The following is a 21,705-nucleotide window of genomic DNA, read 5'->3' as shown; positions in this document are numbered from 1 at the left end:
AATACATGAGATTTTCCTTGGGAAAAGTTTCTTTCCCTAAAGGTGTGCTCAGTGGAAAAGTAAACTTTTCAGACCACGTAGCACAGTCTTGTCCTCAAATAGTTTCTGTGTGCTATGAGGATTAGAATGTTTAAGTGCTGTGCATATGCAGAGGGTATTAGCTGAATGGATAGTCTCCCAATTTGTTCAGTCTATAAACGTAAGTTTTATGACAGCTGCTTTCTTTATCTTCATAAACCATATTGAGACAGCTGCTGGTTGAAAGCATATTTGCTTATGTTTTATATAATCATTATTGATTGTAACTGATATACTAAATTATATGAGAAATAAATAGCTTTGTTGACATACACCTGTTCAAAATTTTATTTCTTGCTTGTTTGTTTCCATAATGCAATGTTGTTCAGTTGGGGCTAGAGAAATAAATGTCATGTGGAGATGACATGACATTTTAAAAACATTTTAAAACATTTTTAAAAAACCAAAACAAAATTTAAAATATATAGTTTGTTTTTTAATCAATCCATTTCAAATATTTAAAAAATGAGCTATCCAATATTATTTAAGGATTGGGTAAAATTATTGCTCAAAGTACAACAGTGTATCAGACTATTAGTTTGGAAACAAGGGTATTATTTGACCTGTATAACCAGATTTTCATATTCACACCCAAATTTCCACCAGTTAAGTTGCTTAGCTTAAAACCGTAGCTAGACCTGTTGTCACAATAGGAAGCAATGAGATAAAAAACAACCTATGCAGAACCTACGTCTCTCCCCCCCCCCCCCGCAAAATTATGGGAAATTGGCACATGACTGAGCATGGATTAGCCATGCTGCTTGGGATAATAGGTGCACTGAATGAGTGATTCCACTCAAATCTCTCTTCTGGTGTGCACACACCCCGGCCACATACATCCTAGAGGTCTAACAATTCAGTGTTCAAAATGCTTCACATATTTTACCTCAGCAGTTCTTACTGCTGCAGATACAGGGAGGGGGGCTGAGATTAAGGATACATTAACCCTCCCATTTACAGTGCTCTCGCTGCATTTCCAGTGTTGGGTTTCTAATCTGTGTTCATAAAATGCTGTGCGAAATCCATATCCATCCTGTATTTTGTTATACAACTTTGATGTGCTGTTTCACATCGCACAAGTAGCTGTGAACACATTTGCATGGAGTAAAGACACGAGAAAGCCCCCTGGTGTGTACACAGACAGAAACGAATCTGACACAATTGAAGCCAAGCTGCTATGCACAGCTGGGTGGTGATGTGAAAGCATCCTAAAAGACAGTGGCTTCCCTGAGGGAATTCATTGCTGAAACATGATTTGAAGCAGGACTTCTTGACATATGTCTTACAGGCTTATCCACTACAGAACATCAGCTGTGCCTCACTTACTCTCTATAACTTAAAAAAAAATAAAAATATTTGTTTTAATTGAAAATACTTCAATAAAATATAAAGTGATACAGAAAAAAGGGAAAGTGAGGGGGAGAAAAAGAACAACAAAAATATATCTAAAAGTGATACACCCCCCCCATTCAATGGTTGCGTGTGATATCATATCGCCAACTCATTGATTAAAGGGTATCGTATCATTACTTTTCCAGTTCTTCAATATCAATCTCTTGTCCACCATTAGGGCACGTAGGATCCATTTTTGTTGTCCTGTTGTTAATTTCCATACAGTAGGTAAATACTGTAGTTCAATAGAATATTCACCACTGAAAGATTTAACTTTTTCTGTACAGTCATAGCTACACAGTCCAGCACTTTCTCCCAAAACTTAGTACAAACATATGTTTCAGGAAAGCATTATCCTTGCCATATTTCCAACACTGAGCTATCGTAGTTTACCCTTTTTTACACAACCATAAAGGAATCCTGGCTGCCTGCAGGAGAGCTGTGCCCTTACCTTTTTCAGTCATGTTGCTTGAGCTACTTTTTAAAGCGCCCCCTTGTTATTTAGAATGGCAGACTCAAGCTGAATAACATCCGAACCCATTACGCTGGAATAATAGAACTGTAGAGTTGGAAGGGACCATAAGGGTCATCTAGTGCAACCCCCTGCAATGCAGGAATATTTTGCCCAACATGGGGCACAAAGCCATGATCCTGAGATTAAGAATCTCATGCTCCACCGACTGAGCTATCCTAGCTGACCAAAATACGCATATGCTTACATTTTCTGACATGTTTATATCCAACAAGGCAAGGTAAAAATCCCCCTCTCTCATTGGAACTCATCTGGTTTGGAAACAAAACAGAGCGATCAGACCATTTTAAGTCATGGCTTGGTATATATAATATTCTGGTTTATTTTCCATTTCGGAGCTTGGACACGTAGTTCTCAAAGCATGTAACGGGGCTTTCTAGCGACACACAGGTGGCTGTGATGGAATTAACATGCTCTATCTACCCTGCTGAGGCATTTTTCCACCAAAGATGGTTCCAAGCTCTATTCTATGTCTGCAGACAGAAAGGAAGCCTTTTTTGTACTTGCTGTCATCCAGAAAGCTCCCTCTTCTAAAATGCAAGGCTAGTTGTCAAGACTGTGGCTGTCGGTTCAGTTTTCCTAGCCAAGTGTCATGGTTCACGATGAGTAATAGTTCATTGACGTAAGGCCCAGTGTCAGGGGTCAGCAACCTTTGTCAGCCATGGGCTGGTCCACCGTCCCTCAGACCATGTGGTGGGCCGGACTATATTTTGTGAGAAAAAATGAACGAATTCCTAAGCCCCACATATAACCCAGAGATACATTAAAAGGACACATTCTGCTCATGTAAAAACACCAGGCAGGCCCCACAAATAACCCAGAGATGCATTTTAAATAAAAGGACACATTCTACTCATGTAAAAACACGCTGATTCCCGGATCATCCACGGGCCGGATTGAGAAGGTGTTTGGGCCGCATCTGGCCCCCAGGCTTTAGTTTGCCTACCCCTGCCCAATGTCATGAGCCATGGTTGTGGTTGAGCAGGCCAACCACCCCCACTGTTTTGCTTCCTTTTCCTAGTGAGGGCCCAAGAGTACACCTTCCTTCTAGGTGTGATTGTGCAAAGTTTGAACCCTACCCTCCCTTTCCTAGTTTTAGGCAATTGCAAATTTGTGTGTTTTTAGATTACACCCCTGCTCTTCGTCAGGCTTCTCTGGAATCTGAAGCAAAGGGGCTTCCTGTGTTTCCATCTTTGCCTTGAGTCAAGTACTGTCACAAATAAGTTAGGATAAATATTATGATTTCCATGCTGAGTGACTGACAGATAAGAGAGGATCTCCCCTCCTCCTGTCATTGCTCAAATGACCAGCCAAAGAAAAGGAAGAAGCCCTTAAAAAATGCAAGAAAATAAACCCAAGGACTGTGTGTGTGTGTGTGTGTGTCCACCAGCCACCTCTATAATCTATCACATATATCCCACCCCTTCAGACTGCCCCCTGAGTATGACACCCTTCTGGCACTTGCAATAGGGACCAGTCCAGGACATCTGAACATCTTATGGTTTAAAACTGTACAGATTACAGTCAGGCAGGTTGTAAATCTTTTTTTTAATAAATAATAAATTTAGGCTACATTCCTAACCAGGAGGTGATATGTTCAACCTATAGGCAGATTTATGCAAACTTAAGAAATGAGCTGACCAAAATGCATACAAATAATCTATTTCAATGTATTTAGTCAACTTCCAGCCCTTCTTTATGGGCCAAGGCTCAAATGAAACCCCAATAAGAGCAGTAGCCTTGTTTGTAGCATTTAATCTGTTTACCTGTTGCTTTACTGTGTCTGTCACTGCTAACTGGAGACCTTTCTAACACCGATGAAATGTATGCTGTCTGCAGTTAACACTGGCCAGTTTTGAGTTTTGGAATGGTTGCTATAGCTGAGCAGGACTGGCTTTGTTAAGACTGAAATAGACTCTCCCCATTTTGATTTGCTGTGTGCAGAAAAGAACAAAAGAAAAGAGCGGGGTGGGGGTGGGGGAATGGAAATTCCACACATTTGTTATCCTGAATTTTAGCAGGGCTGTTCCTGTCTAGGTTGCCTTTTCCGCTGCCAGTTGTGAGGGATTTCCCCTCTTCTTCTCTCTCTTTTTTATGTGCATAGTTATCCTGTTCTGATATGTTTTTGTTTCAATTTTTTTTATTGATTTTCCATATATATATAAACTAACAAACAAACAAACATAAATTTAAAGTATAACAATTCCAGTTTTCTTATTGTTGGGTGACTTCCTCGACTCCCCCAGGCTGATTTTCAATGTATATCATTGTAACAGTTTTCCAAAACTATTTTCACATCTAATTTACTTACTCAATTAACATCTTTCTTTCTTTTCATTTTTACTTTAAACATATTATTCTATAGCATCACTTATTTAAATCCTAGGCCAATCTGGTACCTGCAGGTATTTCTATCTTAGCATATTTAGCTAAATAGTCTTTAAATTTCTTCCAGTCCTCCTGGTACTCCTCCTACTGGTCACAGACTCTTCCGGTCAGGTCGGTCGGCTAGCTCCGAAAATTCCATCATCTTCATCTGCCATTCCTCCATTGTTGGTACTTCTTGTAATTTCCAATTTTTGGCCAACAAAATTCTAGCAGCAGTTGTGGCATTCAGAAACAATCTAGCATCTTTCTTGGGCATGTTCTAATATTTTTTGAATGGCAAATGGCAAGGGTTCATTCATTTGAAAGATTTTTTTGAAAGGCAATCGAAGGAGCAGCAGACCAACAAATCCTGCCGACACATTTTCAAGAACTGGCTGGGTTACCTTGGTATCGTAACCCGATGTGTTAATGCAAGTTTACAATGTACATTAGATTAAAAGCATTAGATAAATGTGCAGACGGCATGGAATTTGCTCAAAGCAGTGCAAATCAAATATGTGCTAAGGGGAAACAAGGATATCCCGCTGTTATAGGACAAAGCCCCAGTGTGCTTTCGGCTATACCTGCTGCAGGTCGTGTCGAGCTAATCTGGGGTGGCTTTTGTATAAACTCCCTCTAATTCATGAACATATCTTTTCAGTGAAAGAAGCTGACTTAAGCCCTTTGCAATCTAACCCTGATGACATAGACTTTTTTTGTCAACATGGAACTGGTGTGGTTCAGCTGCTTTCACTGAAATCAGTGGCTTGGGAGAGTCCCAAGGACCAGAGCCAGAGACCTGGAGGGGCTGCATTTGATCCCCAGACCCAAGGTTCCCCACTCCTGCTCTAGTGAGTTCAAAATGAGTAGGCAAAACTTCAAAGGGCATTCTCTGATTTTAACATGCTGCAGTCTTAGGAATCCATCTATTTCTATAGCTGTAACCTGCCCATAAACCTTTATGTGGATGTTTTGTAGGGTGTTTGTTTGGCTACTGACTAATAAAAGAGCAAATGCTTTCTCAACTAGCAGGTCAGAGCCTTTATTTCATCATGTGAAATCATGAAAATTATGACAACAGAAGAACAACTCTGCAGCTTGGTCCTCTCCAAGGAAGAAGTGAATGCGACAACTGGAAATGAATCGCTCCGGAGTTCAGGTAAAACTGTGTGTGTGTGTGCGTGCGCGTGCGCGTAAGGAAAAATTAGGCTGATGTTGTAGCCATGGGTTCACTTGTGGGACTCATTTCCAAGACAGAGATTGCAGGCTAGGAAAGTCCCAGTCATTAGAGATACCAGGATACGCATCAAGGATTCTGGAATTAAGAAGCAGCTGTTTCTTTTTGTCGTCATCGTTTTTGATAGAAAATTAGACTAATTTCAGCCTCGTTTCGCTCATATCCTGCTTTTGTGCTTCTTGTATAATGTTTGAAAAAGGAAGCTCCAGTTTCAAAAATTTCAGTGTTGCATGAAATCAAATCTAGTGTGCTCAGAGAGTACAGTGGTACCTCAGGTTACATACGCTTCAGTTACAGACTCTGTTAACCCAGAAATAGTGCTTCAGGTTAAGAACTTTGCTTCAGGATGAGAACAGAAATCGTGCTCTGGTGGCGCGGCGGCAGCAGGAGGCCCCATTAGCTAAAGTGGTGTTTCAGGTTAAGAACAGTTTCAGGTTAAGTATGGACCTCCAGAATGAATTAAGTGCTTAACCTGAGGTACCACTGTATTGTATTTAGTAGAGACCTGGGTGAGTGAATGTGGGTGTGCATGTTTCAGGTGGGAGAGGGAATGGTTGACTTCTGGGAAAGAGATTTCAGAACAATGCTGGTTGAAAGGTAGTATTGATCTGTTTCCTCCTGGTCTTGATTAATGACGTTTTATTAATATAGTCATTTCTTAAATAAACAACACAGTGTCCTTGCCCTTCCTGTTTATCAGTGAGGTGAAGTCTGGTGATAGCCATCCAGTGGGTCTGTGGGAACCTTTGACATTAATGGCCCTGTCTGTCATCTATCTGCCCCCCCAACTACGCTTTATCTCTATATGCCATTGGCATCACGGGGGTCCTCTGTTAGGAATGACAAATGCCTACTTCAGAAGATATATATATGGGGCACAATAATATACAATTAAACAAGATCACTGCTCCTCCCTTTTCCCAGCACACTCATCACAGTTTCCTTCTCAAATGCTCCTGGAACTGCCTGATTAATGCCCACTTGGCTTAGTTAATGGATGCCTGTAGGCTGCCAATTCCCGTGGTGTCTGGGCTCTACATGAAGCAGACCCAAGTAGTCTAAAACAAAGTATGAGCATGTGAAGATGCAGAATAAATAAAAGGAGCCCTTTGTATTTTTGCACCAGCTGGAAAACACTTGTAGCGTCGGGTGGTGGTAGTGGCGGCAGCAGAGGGAATGATACGAAGCGTTGCTATACATCAGGCATTGCTGCGTGATACATGGTAGGTTTTTCTCTTCCTTGTAGCCCCTGCAGTGCCTGGATGATGCCACGTGGGCTGCTCAGATTAGTTTGCAGTGAGTAGAGCTGCCATCTAGCCCCTCCACATCATCTCAAGCACTGATGGCCAAAATTCTGGGGTTTGCTCAGAGAATCAGCCAAGCTGATTTTCCAGCTAATCCATCAGAAGCAGGGAGCCTCAATAGAGGAAAAGCTGCTCTGGACAGGTGTGTGTGTGTGTGTGTGTGTGTGTGTGTGAAAGAGAGGAAAATGATCGCTAATGCCTGCACAAATCTGGGAGTTTTAAACTTTGAGTTTCCATCACAATTTGTGACAGCCCTAGAGAAGCCACAAGCTTTCCCAGAAGATCTCCACTATAGGTGTAACAAATGGGAAATGAGGCGTAGAAATGTACTTAAAGCAGGGTTGAGGAACCTCAGGCCTGGGGGTCAGAATGTGGTAATTCCTCTTCTCCATCTGGATGGCGTGAGATATGTAACTTTTGTTGTTGTTCTTGACTCCCAGACAGATGCCTTGGAATGTGGGATAATATAACCTGCTGGCTGTCTTCTTCCATTGGGCAAACAGTTAGCGTTCCTTGCCCCAAAGCCTTCCAAATGGTAACTGGGAAAACAGGTAAAACTTAAAACATAACACTTCCATAGGCACTGTCTGATGCCAGGCTTTCCTTGTACCCTGTCAAGGATTAAAGGCTGAGTCCTCAGTGTAACACAGGCTAGAATATGGTTTGTCATGTACTGTTTTTCTAGGGAAAGGCACATGAGTAGAATCTTACCTAGAATCTAGGAGCTGCTTCCAGAAACGTCTGATGCTGCTATCTTAGCCTTGCACAGAGTTATCATTACTATTAATAATTAAATTTATATACCACCCTTCATCCAAGGATCACAAAAGAAAAAAAGAAAGAGGTAGAAAGTCAGGTCACAGACCAAGAGCCCTTCTGGGGCTCGGCTTAATGGATGTTGCTGGATGTCCCATAAGATGATTGGCATCAGGAAGCATAGCAGGTTTCTGCATTTGCTCCTTGCCTATTCCCCATGGGGCAATTGCTGTTTGCCCCAGGCGAGAAGGTGAACAGTAAATTCCTCTCAGGATCCCATTCGGACCAGAGTGTGAATTCTGCAAATGTTACGTTGGCCTTTTCTTTCTGTGACGTCAAGCAGAATTTGACAAGTGGCACAACCTATTTGGATTTTTAAAAATGTCATTCCTAGACTAATCCATCATCTATCATGGGCAACTGGTTGTGGTGGTTGTATACATAATCTCTGGATTCATAGGCAGTATGGCACTGAACACCAGCTGCTGGGGAGCCAGAATGGGAAAGAAGGCCATTGCCTTCATCTCCTGCTTGTAGGGTTCCCAGAGGCACCTGGTTAGCCACTGTGTGCAGCAGGATGGTGATTCAGATGGATCTGTAGCCTGAATCATCTTCTCATGTTCTTGTGCCACACATGGAGAGAATTTGGACCAAGATCAGGGCTCAGATCCCAACAATGAAACTTTTTAGGCTTCCTATCTGCAAAATGAGAAGAATAATGGGCTGCCCGCAGAGTGCTTCTGAGGAAACGGCTTGTTCATATAGATATAGATACGGATCTATAAACACACAGATAGAAGTGGTAATTTCCCCTTCTGGTCCATGGGAATAAAAACGAAGCATAATATAAACAAGGAAAGACGGCTCCTGCCTGATGTATTTGTTCTGTGGTGTTTTCATGGAGCCACAGTGAAGGGTTGCTTTGGATGGTGATTAAGATCAGTGATAAGCTAAAAACATTAAAACCCATGTAAACATTCTGCATATTTGGGTAGGCTTCTCTAAGGGGGGTGGGATGTTTTTAGCAGGCACCGAAAAGAGTACAGTCAATTGAAGGTGCCTGCCTGATGTTAATGGATGGGGAGTTCTAGTGGGAGCTGCCATCCTAAAATACTGATTTGCTACAAATGGGTGTTATGTGGCACCTTTGCAGTGCCAGTTCTGCAGATTGCAGCAGTTGAGTGGACATATATAGGGTAAGGTAAATTGGCTCTTAAGGGCTTTATATTCTAATAGTAACACCTTGAACTTGACCCAGCAGCAAATTGGCAACCAGTGCAGGTCTCTGAGCACAGGTGTTATATGCAGACAAAGACTCACTCCTGTCAGCATCACATTGCACCATTCTGCATTAACTGCAGCTTCCGGATCAAGCTCAAGGGAAGCCCCACATAGAGTGCATTGCAGTAGCCCAGTCTTGAAGCAACCAATGCACGAACTACTGTGGCTATGTTTTCCTGGTGCAGGAACAGTTGTAGCGGTTGTACCAGTTGCAGCTGCAGAAAGGTGCTTCTAGCCACTAAGGTTACCTGAGCCTCCATCGACAGTGCTGGATCCAGAAGACCCTTTCTGGGACTGGCAAGTGTGTATCAGGGCAGGGGGCGGGTGGAGTCTGACTCGGGAGAGGGGGGCTGTGGCGTTTGCCCTCCTAGGTGTGTGACATCATACTGGGTTCATAAGGAAAGGGTTAACTAATTGTAAAATGACTAACCTATAGGAACCCAAGGGGAGGAGTTAGAGTTAGAGTTGTTAAGAAGTCAGTCTGGAGTTAGAGAAGAGAGAGGGAGGATAAGTCTGTGGGTTGGGCTAGTCTGATGTGAGAGAGTCTGTTAAGAGGAGTCAGTCAAACAGTTGAGATAATCAGTCAGAAGGTATTAGGAAGGTATAGGCAGCTAAAGAAACTAAGGTTAAGAAAATGACAATACTATTATCTGAGAAACCATAAACTTGTTAACGCTTATAAAATAAACGTGTTTATTTGGTTCAATTTTAAAAACTGCCTGGACTCAGTGTGTACCCGAGAGTAATGGGTTGGTGGCAGCAGGGAAGCGAGCAAAGTGGTGGCACAGGGATCAATAGACCATCAGACATCCGGGGACCCTGTGTGATCGCCACAGGGGCAGTGGTTTGTGGGGACCTGTATCAGCCAGGATGCAATAATCAGAGGCAGGCGGAGGCTGGTGGAGCACCAGATGGGTTGGAAGAAGAGGAGGAAGAGGCAGGTCAGGGAAGGGAAGGGTTCACCTGCTTCCCCACCCTCTCCTGTCTCCCAGAACCAGGAGGGAATTGAGAAGGGTTGAGCAGAGGAAGTTTCCATGTGAGCACAGTCTCCAGCTGTGTGTATGCAGTCTGTCAGAGGAAGGTACATAAACTGGCAGAGGAGGAGTGGTCCTCTGTTGCTGCAACTCTCCCCAGAGCATGGAGCTGTAGAGGCGACAGGAGTCACTTAGCCACAGAGCCCCTGTCTTGCCAGGATTCAAGCTCTTCTGGTTCTCCCTCATCCACTTCACCACTGCATCTAAGGACTGCACAGCCTCTCCCAATTCAGGTGTTATGATTCAGCACCTTAACAGCCTGCTTGAGAGGGTCTGGAAAAAGGGACAATGAGCAGCTTGTCGCCTGATCGCTGGGAACATTGCAAAGCTGCTTTGGACTACAACTCCCATCAGCCCTGCTGGCTGGGGCTGAGACGGATGGAAGTTGTTAGTTCCAGAGCAGCTGGAGGTCACCAGGTCAGGGAAGATGGACAGCCTCTCCCACCAGCTGCCTGCAGATGGAAAACTCAGCCGCTAGAGGGAGCTGGTAAAAGTGAAAAAACTCAGCTGTTGGCTTTTTTTCCTTGCTGTTTTGATTTGTTATCCTTGCTCCGGGCTTTATTGCTTTAATGATGAAGGGTGATAAGAAAACCTTTAAATACATATTGATCAATCACAGCGTTGCCCCAAGACATTTTGGTACCGGACGTGAACCACAAAATGGCACCCCAGCCTACCTGTCAGGGAAGAAGCGGGAAGAGTATGAGAAGCTCTGTATCAGGAACCAGGAAGAAATAAAGATCTATATGTGATGTGTTCCTTGGAGGCCAGATATGCTGCCCCAGTGGATCCTGCTGCCCAAGGTGATCAACTCACCTTGGCCTTGATCAATCAGTTACATTTTAAACAACTTGAAGCCTAAGTATACTTAGAAAGGAGCCAGTCTCATTGAACATAGTGAGACTTACTTCCAAGTAATATACTTAGGATTTAACTGTATACCATTTACTATACTATAGGTGACTGATGCTAGTGCTTTATGGTTCACAGCATGCCATAACAACCACAGCGTAAGTGCAACCAGTTGTGTGATATGTCTCCGCACCTGCAATCCTGAAATGATGTTTTCATTCTTGGGAACCATTTATTTTTATGGTGCCACCAATGAACTTTGTTCCTTGTAGAACAAAAAAGTAAAACAGAGACAGAAGCAGGAATGTCTGTGTTCAGGCAGAGTCACTTAATTGCTCTTAAACATAACAGGATTAATGCATCTCTTTGGAACGTAATGAATACAGCTATTTTTGTCCGTGGTTTAAGAACAGTAAACAATTTTCTGCTCCACTAATGGCTAATCTTGAAAATGCTTTGCTGAAACAAGCCAGCTTCACAAACTACAGTTTGAAATTGGCTTGTGAAGATGAACCACAATTTGCCCGGGTTCTGACATTACAGCAAGCTGCAGGTAATCTAAAAGGGAAGCAAAAACTTCCAGACTCCACCATGTGGCCTTGAATGTGTATTTACTTTATAATAGTAGCTTTCACCAGTGCTAATTGCAACTACTAACTGTATGACTTATTTTCTTTCTGTCATTGCAAACCAAGGGTTTATATATCGTAACTGCACCAAGGATGGCTGGTCGGAAAAATATCCAAGACCCTATATTGCTTGTGGTTTAAATGTGGAAGAGATTAATGCTCCTATAGTTGCATGGCAGCGTAGGGTAAGTACAAATAATCAGTACAGTATCCTATGGGCACTTTCAAACGGTTGCTGTTTTTGGGTGGAATTCAATAAATACTGAAAATTCAGGTTGGGCAATTATAGTTGATTGGAAGGTCTTTCACAATAAACCTGCTTCCCCAAAACATGACCTTTTGTGATAAGGAAAGTGAAGGAGAAATTCACTGGGCAATGTGGGATGACATTCGCCCTAAAGCAATGTCATCTAACCTTCCTGCAAACAAACCAGGATGAATGTTCAACAGGCAGGTCATCGGGAAGCATCAGAAGTGGGGTAGAAGTGGTTTGAGCACACATTCCCTGTATTCCTGGGTATTTCTGCTTGTTTAGATTGACCCTCTAAGCCACAGGTGGAAAACCCATTAGGATATCCTCTCACCAGACTCTTTTGGATCTGCATCATTTCCTGATAACTCTGGATTAGGTTCCTGCTGATATTCAAAAACTGGAGCCAGAGGAGAGGAGGAGAATCCAGTTCCATGGCTCTGTCTTCTGTTGTGCTTTTAAAACTGCTGCTTGTTTGATTTTAGCTGCTGTTGACTTTGCTTGGTAGTTTCTTTTGTTTTTAGGCTGTACTTTTATTGTACTTGTTTTTAGATTGGCATAGAAAGGTGGGATATAGAAATATCGTAAATACATATGTTTTCATTCTGCAGCAGGAAAAGTGCGCTCAAGCCACCTATACCACACTTTTAGATATCTGCCTTCATCCTATGCGTTTATCATCCGCCAGTGGCTTACTCGGGTTTGAAGCACAGCACTAAAGAGCAGAATAGGAAAAGGTGTTGCAAATAGCCCCACCTGGTGACAAAACATAGTATTATTCAGTCATAATACAGTACAAACAGAGCCTTTCTCCCTTCAAAAATTCGTTATAGGACAGCAGTCTGTTTTAAGTGACTGACGCTCAATTGGGGCTAGTTATACACAAGCGCAGTTGACATGGAAGCAAAGCCTACTGCCAGGCCATTGATTTCTGGCACATCAATTCTGCACCTGTAGACAATGGTAAAACAATTTAAATATGTTGTAAACCACTTACAACCCTCTGTGGGGTTTTTTTGTGTGTGTCTCTAAATTTTAAGTCCAGCCTAATTCTACCTGGGGCAGTGTTTTCTAATCACTCTGATTGCAGGCAAAGCCTAGTTCATGGTCGTGCTTTTAGAACAAATGATGGGACAGCATGTTCTGAAAAAAGACATGTTGTCACTCTTTTTGAGACAAGTGGGTTTCCTACACATTCACATCTCTGCCTGGACTGAGTGTACCTGGATGTTTCTTGACAGGTGTCTTACCTGAGGAAGTTGGAGATTGTGTACACCATCGGAACCAGCGCTTCTCTGGTGGCGCTGACAGTTGCCTTGGGCATTCTGGGTTCTTTCAGGTGAAGAAGAATTATTCATTCCTTTTTAAATATTTGTTTCTACTTCCTGGTTAATCTGTGCAAAACCCAACCCCAAATGAATAGTGAAATAAAGTGTTCTTTCAAAAGCCGTTCCATTGATCTTTCGTCAGATATTCATTCTGAAAGGGCTTCCTGTTTTGCACAGTAACAGTGAGGAAGTGTACATTCTCTTCAGACGTCAACAGGCAGAAGTGTATATTCAAGTGGGTAGAAGAAAAAACTTAAGCTTTAAAACTTAAGTTGTGGATTTGGGAAGATGATCTGTATGTTAGGTGGATATCCTGCTCATTGGATAAGTTTTTCAGGTGGATCTGACGAAGCCTGGCAAAGAAGCAGTGACTGCACCCCCCTTTTTTATTGCCCTTTTATTAGTTCTTTTGTCTTTCTATTAAAGCAGGGGTGGAACCCACAATTGTCAAGATGCTGTAGGACTCTAGCTCCCATCAGCCCCAGCCAGCATGGCCAAGAGTCAGGGAGGTCTAGTCCAGAAACATCCAGAGGGTCACAAGTTCCTCACCCTAGTGTTGTGGGAAAGATGATCTTCAGTCCAACAGTTCTCAGTTTTACCATCAATACATCAGTTTTGCTTCATGATGCTATCAGATCAGGCAATGGTATTGGATGTTTGCAGAGTATTGATGGGGTTCCTGTTGATTTGAATGACCATTGCTGAGTGGTAGCACACTTTGCCTTATATCCATGAGGCCCTATATTCAATCCTCAGTGACTTCAAGTAGCAAGACTGAGATCTCCAGGACTGAGATCTTGGAGAAGCAGTTTCCTGTCAGAGCAGATACATGGGTGTAGCCAAGGTGGGCAGGAGGCTAGCTCCTCCCCCTTAGATCAAGTAAAACCATAGAAATACTTAACTAACTGACCAATCATGTCAGTTCTGCCTCCCTTCCCAAATCCTGGCTACACCCATGAGCAGATGGGTTTGATAGATCAATAGTTTGGTTCTGCTTTAAATGGTGTAAGATCTGTTCATATGTCTGATAAGAAACCCAAGCAGTTCCTTGTTTAGAAACCTTCTTGATGCTTTTCTCTTTGGGCCACAGAAGGCTTCGCTGCACGAGAAATTGCATCCACATGCAGCTCTTTGCATCGTTCATTTTGCGAGCTTTGGCAAACTTCATCAGAGATCCTGTCCTGTCTGAAGACACTGACGATACAGTCTACTGTGAGTTACACATGGTAAGGAAGAAGCCTATAAATATGGCCTACCATCCAGCTCATCACAGGTTGAAGAAAGGTGCCTGAGAATTAAATTTCCTTTCCATCCCTGTGAGCCATTTTGTCAGGGAAAATGGCAGACTTGAGGTGCAAGCTTATGTGAACTTCCCTGGTGCAGACCCATTGAAAACTGAGGATTTACGTATGAGTAAAAAATGCTAAGGAGTGTGCTGTTCATCTGCTTGTTTGTGTATGTATGGTCTGAACATAAATAATATTTTGTTTATATATTTAGTTCTTCTTTGGTTTTATGAATACCACAACCACAAGGGAATGAAATAATCACAAGGCCAAAAAAACCAAAGAGCAAAACGTGTTTAAACACAATTTGGATAACGTGTCGTGTGGCATCATGACACTTTATGAGGAAATTAATTGAAGTGCATTAATCACCTCTTGTAAAGATTTCACAAGGGAGTGAATGTGAACCTCTGTGATTGGCAGTAGGTTTGAAAATGGGAAAACTGTTCAGGACTTGAACAATAATAATTTGTTGCAGACTTGTTGATTTTAAAAGATAATGTCTTGAATCTTTTACATCATTTTTTTTAAAAAAAGAATACAGCATACATTTAAACATGGATGCTAATGGCAGAAATAAAACAATCCAAACCAATACATAAAATACATGGGTAACAGCGACTTATATCCCATGATATCATACTCAAAACAGACCCATTGATTTAAGCAACTTCAGTCCACTGAGTCCCACAGGTCTATTCTGTGTGTGATTTAGTTGTGTATCACTCAAAATCTACACTGAGAATGACAAAAATGAGTGTAGTAATTGTAACAACCACAACCCGACTTTTACACTGGTGATAAATAAAGCATGACACAGTAAGGTGAAGCTCGGGAGCAGGACTGCGAAATGCCTAGGGAAGGGAGACAAAGCACATGGTGTTTAGCTTCTCTTCCTTTTTCCTCAGGGCCGATGTAAGATTATCATGGTCTTCATTAACTTCTGTATCATGGCTAACTACAGCTGGCTTCTTGTGGAAGGGCTTTATCTTCATACCTTGCTGGTGATGTCTTTCTTCTCCGAAAGAAAGTTCTTCTGGTGGTTTGTGGTTCTGGGGTGGGGTAAGTACCAGTTGACACCAGTGGGGGAGCCACAACAGAATGCTGCACAGTATTATTCCCCCATTGACTCCATTTCAGTCCTTGCTCTGCTTCCCTTGCCTTCCTGCACTCTTCTTTGCTTCCCCTCATTTCGTGTGTCTCTCACTTCCTGTCTTACTCCATCTCTGGCACCACAACTTTAAAGCACACCGCTTCACGCATATAATCCTGGGAGCTGTAGCTACAATTCCTAGCACTCTTAACAAGCTCCTGTTCCCAGAATCCTTTGGGGGAAGTCATGTCCTTTAAACATGTGGTGTGTACACAGCCTCTGGCTCCCTCTTCTTCGTTCCCTGCTCCTGCTTCCTGCTTTATTCCTCTTTCTTTCGTCCTCTTTGCTACATTGCTTCTTTTGATTCTTCCCCTCCCTCTATTTCTCTTCTTGCCTCTCCACTCGCCACTTTCCTTCTGTCTCTCGCTATCCTTTGCACAGCTTTGAGGTGTGATGGAGCAGGGTTTGCGGGGGCAGAATGTATTGCTTACACAGCTGAGGTAACAAACACATTTCAAAGAAGCCAATAATTTGCATTCATAGTCCTCAGCAGCCAGTTTTCCACATGCTATTTTTTGTTGTTGCTCCCTTTTGAGTTGGGAACAACTGAACTGAAACATGATGTGCTTGTGTATAGCTTCATATTCCCTGGGTATACAGTGGTACCTCGGGTTACATACGCTTCAGGTTACATACGCTTCAGGTTACAGACTCCGCTAACCCAGAAATATTACCTTGGGTTAAGAACTTTGCTTCAGGATGAGAACAGAAATTGTGCAGTGGCAGTGCAGCGGCAGCAGGAGGTCCCATTAGCTGAAGTAGTGCTTCAGGTTAAGAACAGTTTCAGGTTAAGAACAGACCTCCAGAACGAATTAAGTTCTTAACTCGAGGTACCATTGTATCAGGGGAACTTCTCTTTGGTTTGTGGTTGTTCCCATTTTGCTTCAAATTGATTGGCACAGAACCACGGGAGTTTGCTATTATGCGTCAAAATATTCATTTAGTTAGTGATGGGATAGCTGCATATTCCTGCTTTGCAGACCAGATAATCCTCAGGGTCCCTTCCAACTCTACAATGCTATGATTTCCTGTGCATTGTATGATTAAGGGCTTTCCCACACTTCCGCTTAGTTTTTAGCTCTAAATTGGAACAGAGGGCAATCCGCAAAACACCTGAATTGCTATTTGCTCCAACTGAGCACTAAAGAGCTGTTTTTGCTGTGGGCGAAAGGAGCGGGAGAAGAGGAAGTATGGAAAAGCCTTAAGGGTTGACCGGGGGTGTGTGTGTGTCTTTTTTTCTTTACTGCAGGCACTCCAACTTTCTTTGCAATTGCATGGGTCACGGCCAGACTATTACATGAAAATGTTGGGTAAGTTGTGTTTCCATTACATCTTTCCATGCTCTGTATTTATTAGCGTTGCCTCAGCTGTGTGCCCACAGAACCTTTGACAGCTGGTTTCAAATGGCTGCAATCCTATTTTCTTGCAATATTCTGAAACACTGAGACAAGAAGAGAATAACAGTAGCAGTTCAGTTGCAATTAATACTGATCAAACCACACCTAAAAATAGTGTGTATCCCATTATACAAGTGCCTGGCCAGTATAAAAAAATCTGCAGCTTCCTTGTGAAAACAGAATCCGTTCTTTTCTCTTTGCCATCTCCTACTGCCCAGACATATATTGTCTCAAGCAATCCCCATCATTCTATGCTGGGGAAGTCAGGCCAGCTAATCTGGTTTCAAACCATGTTTATGTCTTTTGTTCTGTTCCAAGAACCATTTGTAGCCTTCATTTGTCATCTAGAACTCATACTTTTATTATTATCAATAAAAGAAAATAGGCAGAGTTTTCATCTGAACATCACATCACAGCAGCAGCAGCAGCAAGGGCATTTATGAAAGCCTCTCATTGTCAGGAGCTCTCTGTATAAAAATGGCAAGAGGGGAAGCAGCTGTATCTGCAGTTCTTGTGATAATAAATTCCAGAAGGGCAGCTGTTCCTCGCCTGTTGCATCAAAAACAACACAGATTGTTGTGGTACCTTAAACACTTCTTTTTTTAAAAAAACGTAGTGTTGCATATGCGTTAATTTGATTATGATCATTTCCCATCCAGCAGGGGGAGTTGGGTTGTTTGTGAAGGGCTGTTGTTTTCTCGTTGCAAAGACCGCGCTAAACGAAAACACAATATTATCTTGAAAAACAAGGAAGTGTTTTCGGAACCTCAAGTCAAAGGATAAGAAGCTGACTCAGCTGCATTGCTGTGAGGCCTCTGGACTTTGACGTTTGACTGGGGTTGGAATACGGTATCAGAAGTAAAAATCTTTCAGGCCAGCAGACATATATACCTGTGTTATAGTCAAGGCTTTTTTCCCCAGCCAGAACTTGCCAGAACTCAGTTCTAGCACCTCTCAGGTGGGCGCCATTGCCATTCTAAGGGAATAAGGGAGGTGATCACAGCCCCTCTTTTTCAGGAAAAGTAGTCCTGGTTATAGTGAGAGCCAGGTGAAGCTGTAGAGGCTGCTCTGTGAGACTCTATTAACCTCAGTCTGTCCTCAGCCAGCCCTCACCTCAGCCCTGGTCTTCTTACTTAGCCTGGGGCCCTCCAGAACCACAAGCCTGTTTTGGCCCAGCAGCATCCTCCTGCTGCTGCACATCTAATGTCCTATGTGAGGTCAGCTATGTGGCAGGTAAAGATGCATCTGGGCAGAAAGGCAGCCTGCAGGTTGAGGGTGATCAGGGTCTAGATGGATCCAGCTCCTCCCTACCCCTAGACCAGGGTACACTTCCCCATCCTGGGGGTGCTTTGGACTACAACTCCCATCATGCTGTGACCATTGGCCAGGCTGGACGGGGCTGATGGGAGTGGCGAAGAAGGGCATCAAGTTGAAAAAGGATGGCGACTAGGGCATTGCTGATTTGTTGAGCTCCTCTGAATCATGACTCACAGTAAAATGCAAATGTATTCTTCTGCTTTTCCTGCTTGTTTTCTGCACACTTGAGTATTCTAATAGTTTCATCCATCCGGTATAATTTGAAAGGCCAGGATGGATGCCAGCTCCTATCTGCTGGGCATGTTGCCTTGCGCTATTTTTCCTTTGAAGACAAATATTGCTAACATGATGCTCGCTGGCATTTGTTGACCTGAAAAGCACAATGAATGAATTTTGCTATCTTACAGATGCTGGGATACTCATCTTACATATGCCCGGCGGCTCATTCAAGGCCCTGTGGTAGTTTCTATTGTTGTAAGTCTGAATTACAATGCCTCTTCTATTTTTGTACCAAATGTTATTCGTCTGTGACCGTAATAAACAAATTCATGCTATTGCTGTAAGTCCATTTCACAGCCGATTTCTGAGATGAAGATCGAACTGAAGAGAGTAAATTTGATGCGTGTCTTTCAAATATGTGAATGTCAATGCCAGCTTTTCATTCTCTTTGCAGATCAATTTCGTTTTGTTTGTTAATATTGTGAGGATTCTAATGAGCAAACTTAGATGGCCAGATGGAAGGAACAAGGATTCCAGTCAATACAAGTAAGACAGCTTAAAACAAAAAACCCCTCAGCCTCACACATAAGCACAACAGCAAGAGATACCTGTGCACAGATGTTTTACCTGTTTGCCTGCAAATATATGCAAAGATATGTATCACCCAGATAAACTTGTCTGATTAGCTGCCTCAAGGACACCCACGCCAATAAAATGCCTCCAGGTGTGCTTGTGCTTCTTTTGGAAAGATCGTATCTCCATCTATAGTAGTAGCAACAGAGCACAAATCTGGATGCAAAGCCCTGAGCGTAGTGTGATGAAAGCTGATGGAGAAAACCCCCCTCCCCTCTCTTGTAATACAGTCATACCTTGGTTGTTGAATGCCTTGGTACTTGCCTGTTTTGGCTCCCAAATGCCGCAAACCCAGAAGTGAGTGTTCCAGTTTGCGAACGTTCTTTGGAAACTGAACGTCTGATGAGGCTTCTGCGGCTTCCGATTGGCTGCAGGAGCTTCCTGCAGCCAATTGAAAGCTGCACCTTGGTTTCCGAATGTTTTGGAAGTCAAACAGACTTCTGGAACAGATTCCGTTCAACTTCTGAGATACCACTGTACTTCTGTTAAGGGCCATCCTGTGGAACTGAAAAGGTAGGCGATTCAGGAGAGAGAAAATGAAGCACTTCTTCACAAAGCACAGAGTTTAAACTATGGAATTCACTTTGAGAAGATGTGATGACGATAGCCACTAACTTAGGGGGCTTTAAAGGGGGCTTAGATTCATGGAGGATGTCCATGGTGCCTGCTGCCAATATGTAAAAAAACAGAAGCTGCAGGGACTTCTGGGACCTAGACTCTGTGACCTGTAGTCTGGCGCTAGTGATATTGCTGATCTTTAAAGGCAGGCCTGCACTGCTCCGGAAACTTCCCTTTGCGTTTTCTGCTGTTGCTACTGGAGGGGATAGTTCTGCCTACAAACTGAGATCAATATGAAGCTCACCCTCTTTAGGCTGTTTCTTCATTTGTGTTTTGTTCTGTTATCTCTGTCTTTACTCCTAGGAGACTCGCTAAATCCACACTCATCCTCATCCCTCTCTTTGGAGTCCATTACATCATATTTGCTTTCTTCCCTTTCGATACCACGAATGGCACCATGGAGATTCAAGCTCTGTTTGAAAAAGCCATCGGATCTTTCCAGGTAATCTGTTCCTTGGAAGGTCTTCATCATCTTCAGATGAAAGAAGCCCCACCCGTCTTTTGTAATCAAAACAGGCTGTGTTGGCAAACCTCCTTAATGTTTTCCAGGCCCCCGGGTGTCTAGAGCAAACAGGATGCAAAGAGGTAACTGGAATTCTTAGGTAACTAGGACAGGGGTGGTTATAGGCTAATGCTTTTGTTTTGGCTCAGGTGCCACATTAACACTTGGCAAATCTTTTGTAGGTTGCATGCCAGTGGTGGATATGGTTGCACCACTCTCTCTCATGCATACTTTTACATACACGGAGAGTGTGTCAACAAACACAAGCTGACACAGACATTGGCACACAGTCCCCTTCTCCCAGATCTGGGCAGATCAACTGAGGAGGACAGGTTATTACCTTCTTTCCACTGGTCAAGTGGTTGATTATATGACTGGGGAGGGAACTTTTTTTTATCCCTATCAAGGTGTTGGTCTCTGCCCATCCCAGTACTGTCGATTCTCCCCCACCTTTCACCAACATAATTGTTGGGTCTTGGGCACTTCATAAATTGGGAGAGGGCAGGTGAGTCCCTAACCCAAACGGGTTTAGCCATGCCTGCTTTAGGAATAAAGTCCTCCCACAAGGACAAAGGTAGTTAACAGTCTTTCTCTTTTTTTAAATGGAACAAGGAATGAAATACACATTCAGGTTGGGCATGATGTAGCTCTCCTCTGCATTGGGTTTCTGATTAGACCAACACCCCAGAGATCCAGTATTTTTCATGGCACCTTGCAGGACCCTCTTTGTAACAAGGACCTGTTCCATCTTGCCCCATGCCTCACTTTCGTCTCAGAATGCCCTTGTTGCAAGAAAGACCTGCATGAGTTTGAAAACACTGCAACTGCTAAAATATCCAGTTGGTCCAGCAAAGTATATCATTTCTCCTAGTGTAACAATCCAATCCCAACCCATGGATCTTTGCCGCTGGAGGGGCTTAAGATATGGCATAAGTGACAGGGACCATCACCTCTGCTGCCACTTGCTGTGGTAGCAGAAAGCATTGCACTTGAGACGCTAAGCATGGCAGCGTTCACACAGGTGGTTAACCAGCATGGGCCCCCGTAATGGGGTGTTATGGGGCAGGGATAGAGCAGAGCTGACCATGGATCACTGGTTCCAAAGCTGCTCCAGCTTTCTAATCCTGGAGCTCGTGGGAGTGGTATGGTGGAAATGCCACCGCCACCTTCTGCCCTGACCAGGGGTACCAACTTCAGGGGGCCGAGCCCTTTGGGGGCCCCTATGTGCATGTGATCTCCCCCCACTGCACCTTTTGCCCCGGACTAGTTTGTGGTGGCAGGACTTGGGATGCAGTAGTAGACAGACCACTCTTCTCTGGCCCTGGTTTAGATTGCTCTGTAAGTCACTCTGTCTTTTCTTTGCATCTGGCAGCACACTGTGTGCCTGGAAGGTCTACATGAGCTTTTTCTTGCTTCTATATTTATTCTGGAGTGCCGACCTGCCATTTCCAGTTGTATCTCTCATGACTGACATGGGCCTCTTTTGTTCTCAGGGCTTTGCTGTGGCTGTGCTTTACTGTTTTCTTAACGGAGAGGTGAG

At 43.3% G+C, this 21,705-nt stretch overlaps 1 protein-coding gene across 5 annotated transcripts in view; it reads left to right on the top strand.

The window, feature by feature from the left end:
• SCTR (secretin receptor) overlaps positions 1–21,705 on the top strand; it is a 28,705-nt gene that overhangs the window by 1,691 nt on the left and 5,309 nt on the right. Inside the window, exons 2-13 of one of the 5 annotated variants that reach the window (XM_083411251.1) lie at positions 5,402–5,528; positions 7,351–7,461; positions 11,529–11,647; positions 12,954–13,051; positions 14,131–14,266; positions 15,235–15,388; positions 16,729–16,789; positions 18,601–18,667; positions 18,867–18,958; positions 19,967–20,105; positions 20,213–20,248; positions 21,659–21,700. In XM_083411251.1, the coding sequence (XP_083267377.1) occupies positions 5,402–5,528; positions 7,351–7,461; positions 11,529–11,647; positions 12,954–13,051; positions 14,131–14,266; positions 15,235–15,388; positions 16,729–16,789; positions 18,601–18,667; positions 18,867–18,958; positions 19,967–20,105; positions 20,213–20,248; positions 21,659–21,700 (1,182 nt within the window). Of the gene's footprint in view, positions 1–5,398; positions 5,529–7,350; positions 7,462–11,528; positions 11,648–12,953; positions 13,052–14,130; positions 14,267–15,234; positions 15,389–16,728; positions 16,790–18,600; positions 18,668–18,866; positions 18,959–19,966; positions 20,106–20,212; positions 20,266–21,658; positions 21,701–21,705 lie in introns of all 5 variants that reach the window. The other 4 variants (XM_083411250.1, XM_083411254.1, XM_083411253.1 and 1 more) reach the window with 4 other exon arrangements.

This window comes from Podarcis tiliguerta (genome assembly GCF_965153285.1).
Source record: "Podarcis tiliguerta genome assembly, chromosome: 1".
Lineage (NCBI taxonomy): Eukaryota > Metazoa > Chordata > Lepidosauria > Squamata > Lacertidae > Podarcis > Podarcis tiliguerta.
The sequence above is the reverse complement of the archived record's forward strand: the minus strand, read 5'-3'. Positions and strand labels throughout refer to the sequence as shown.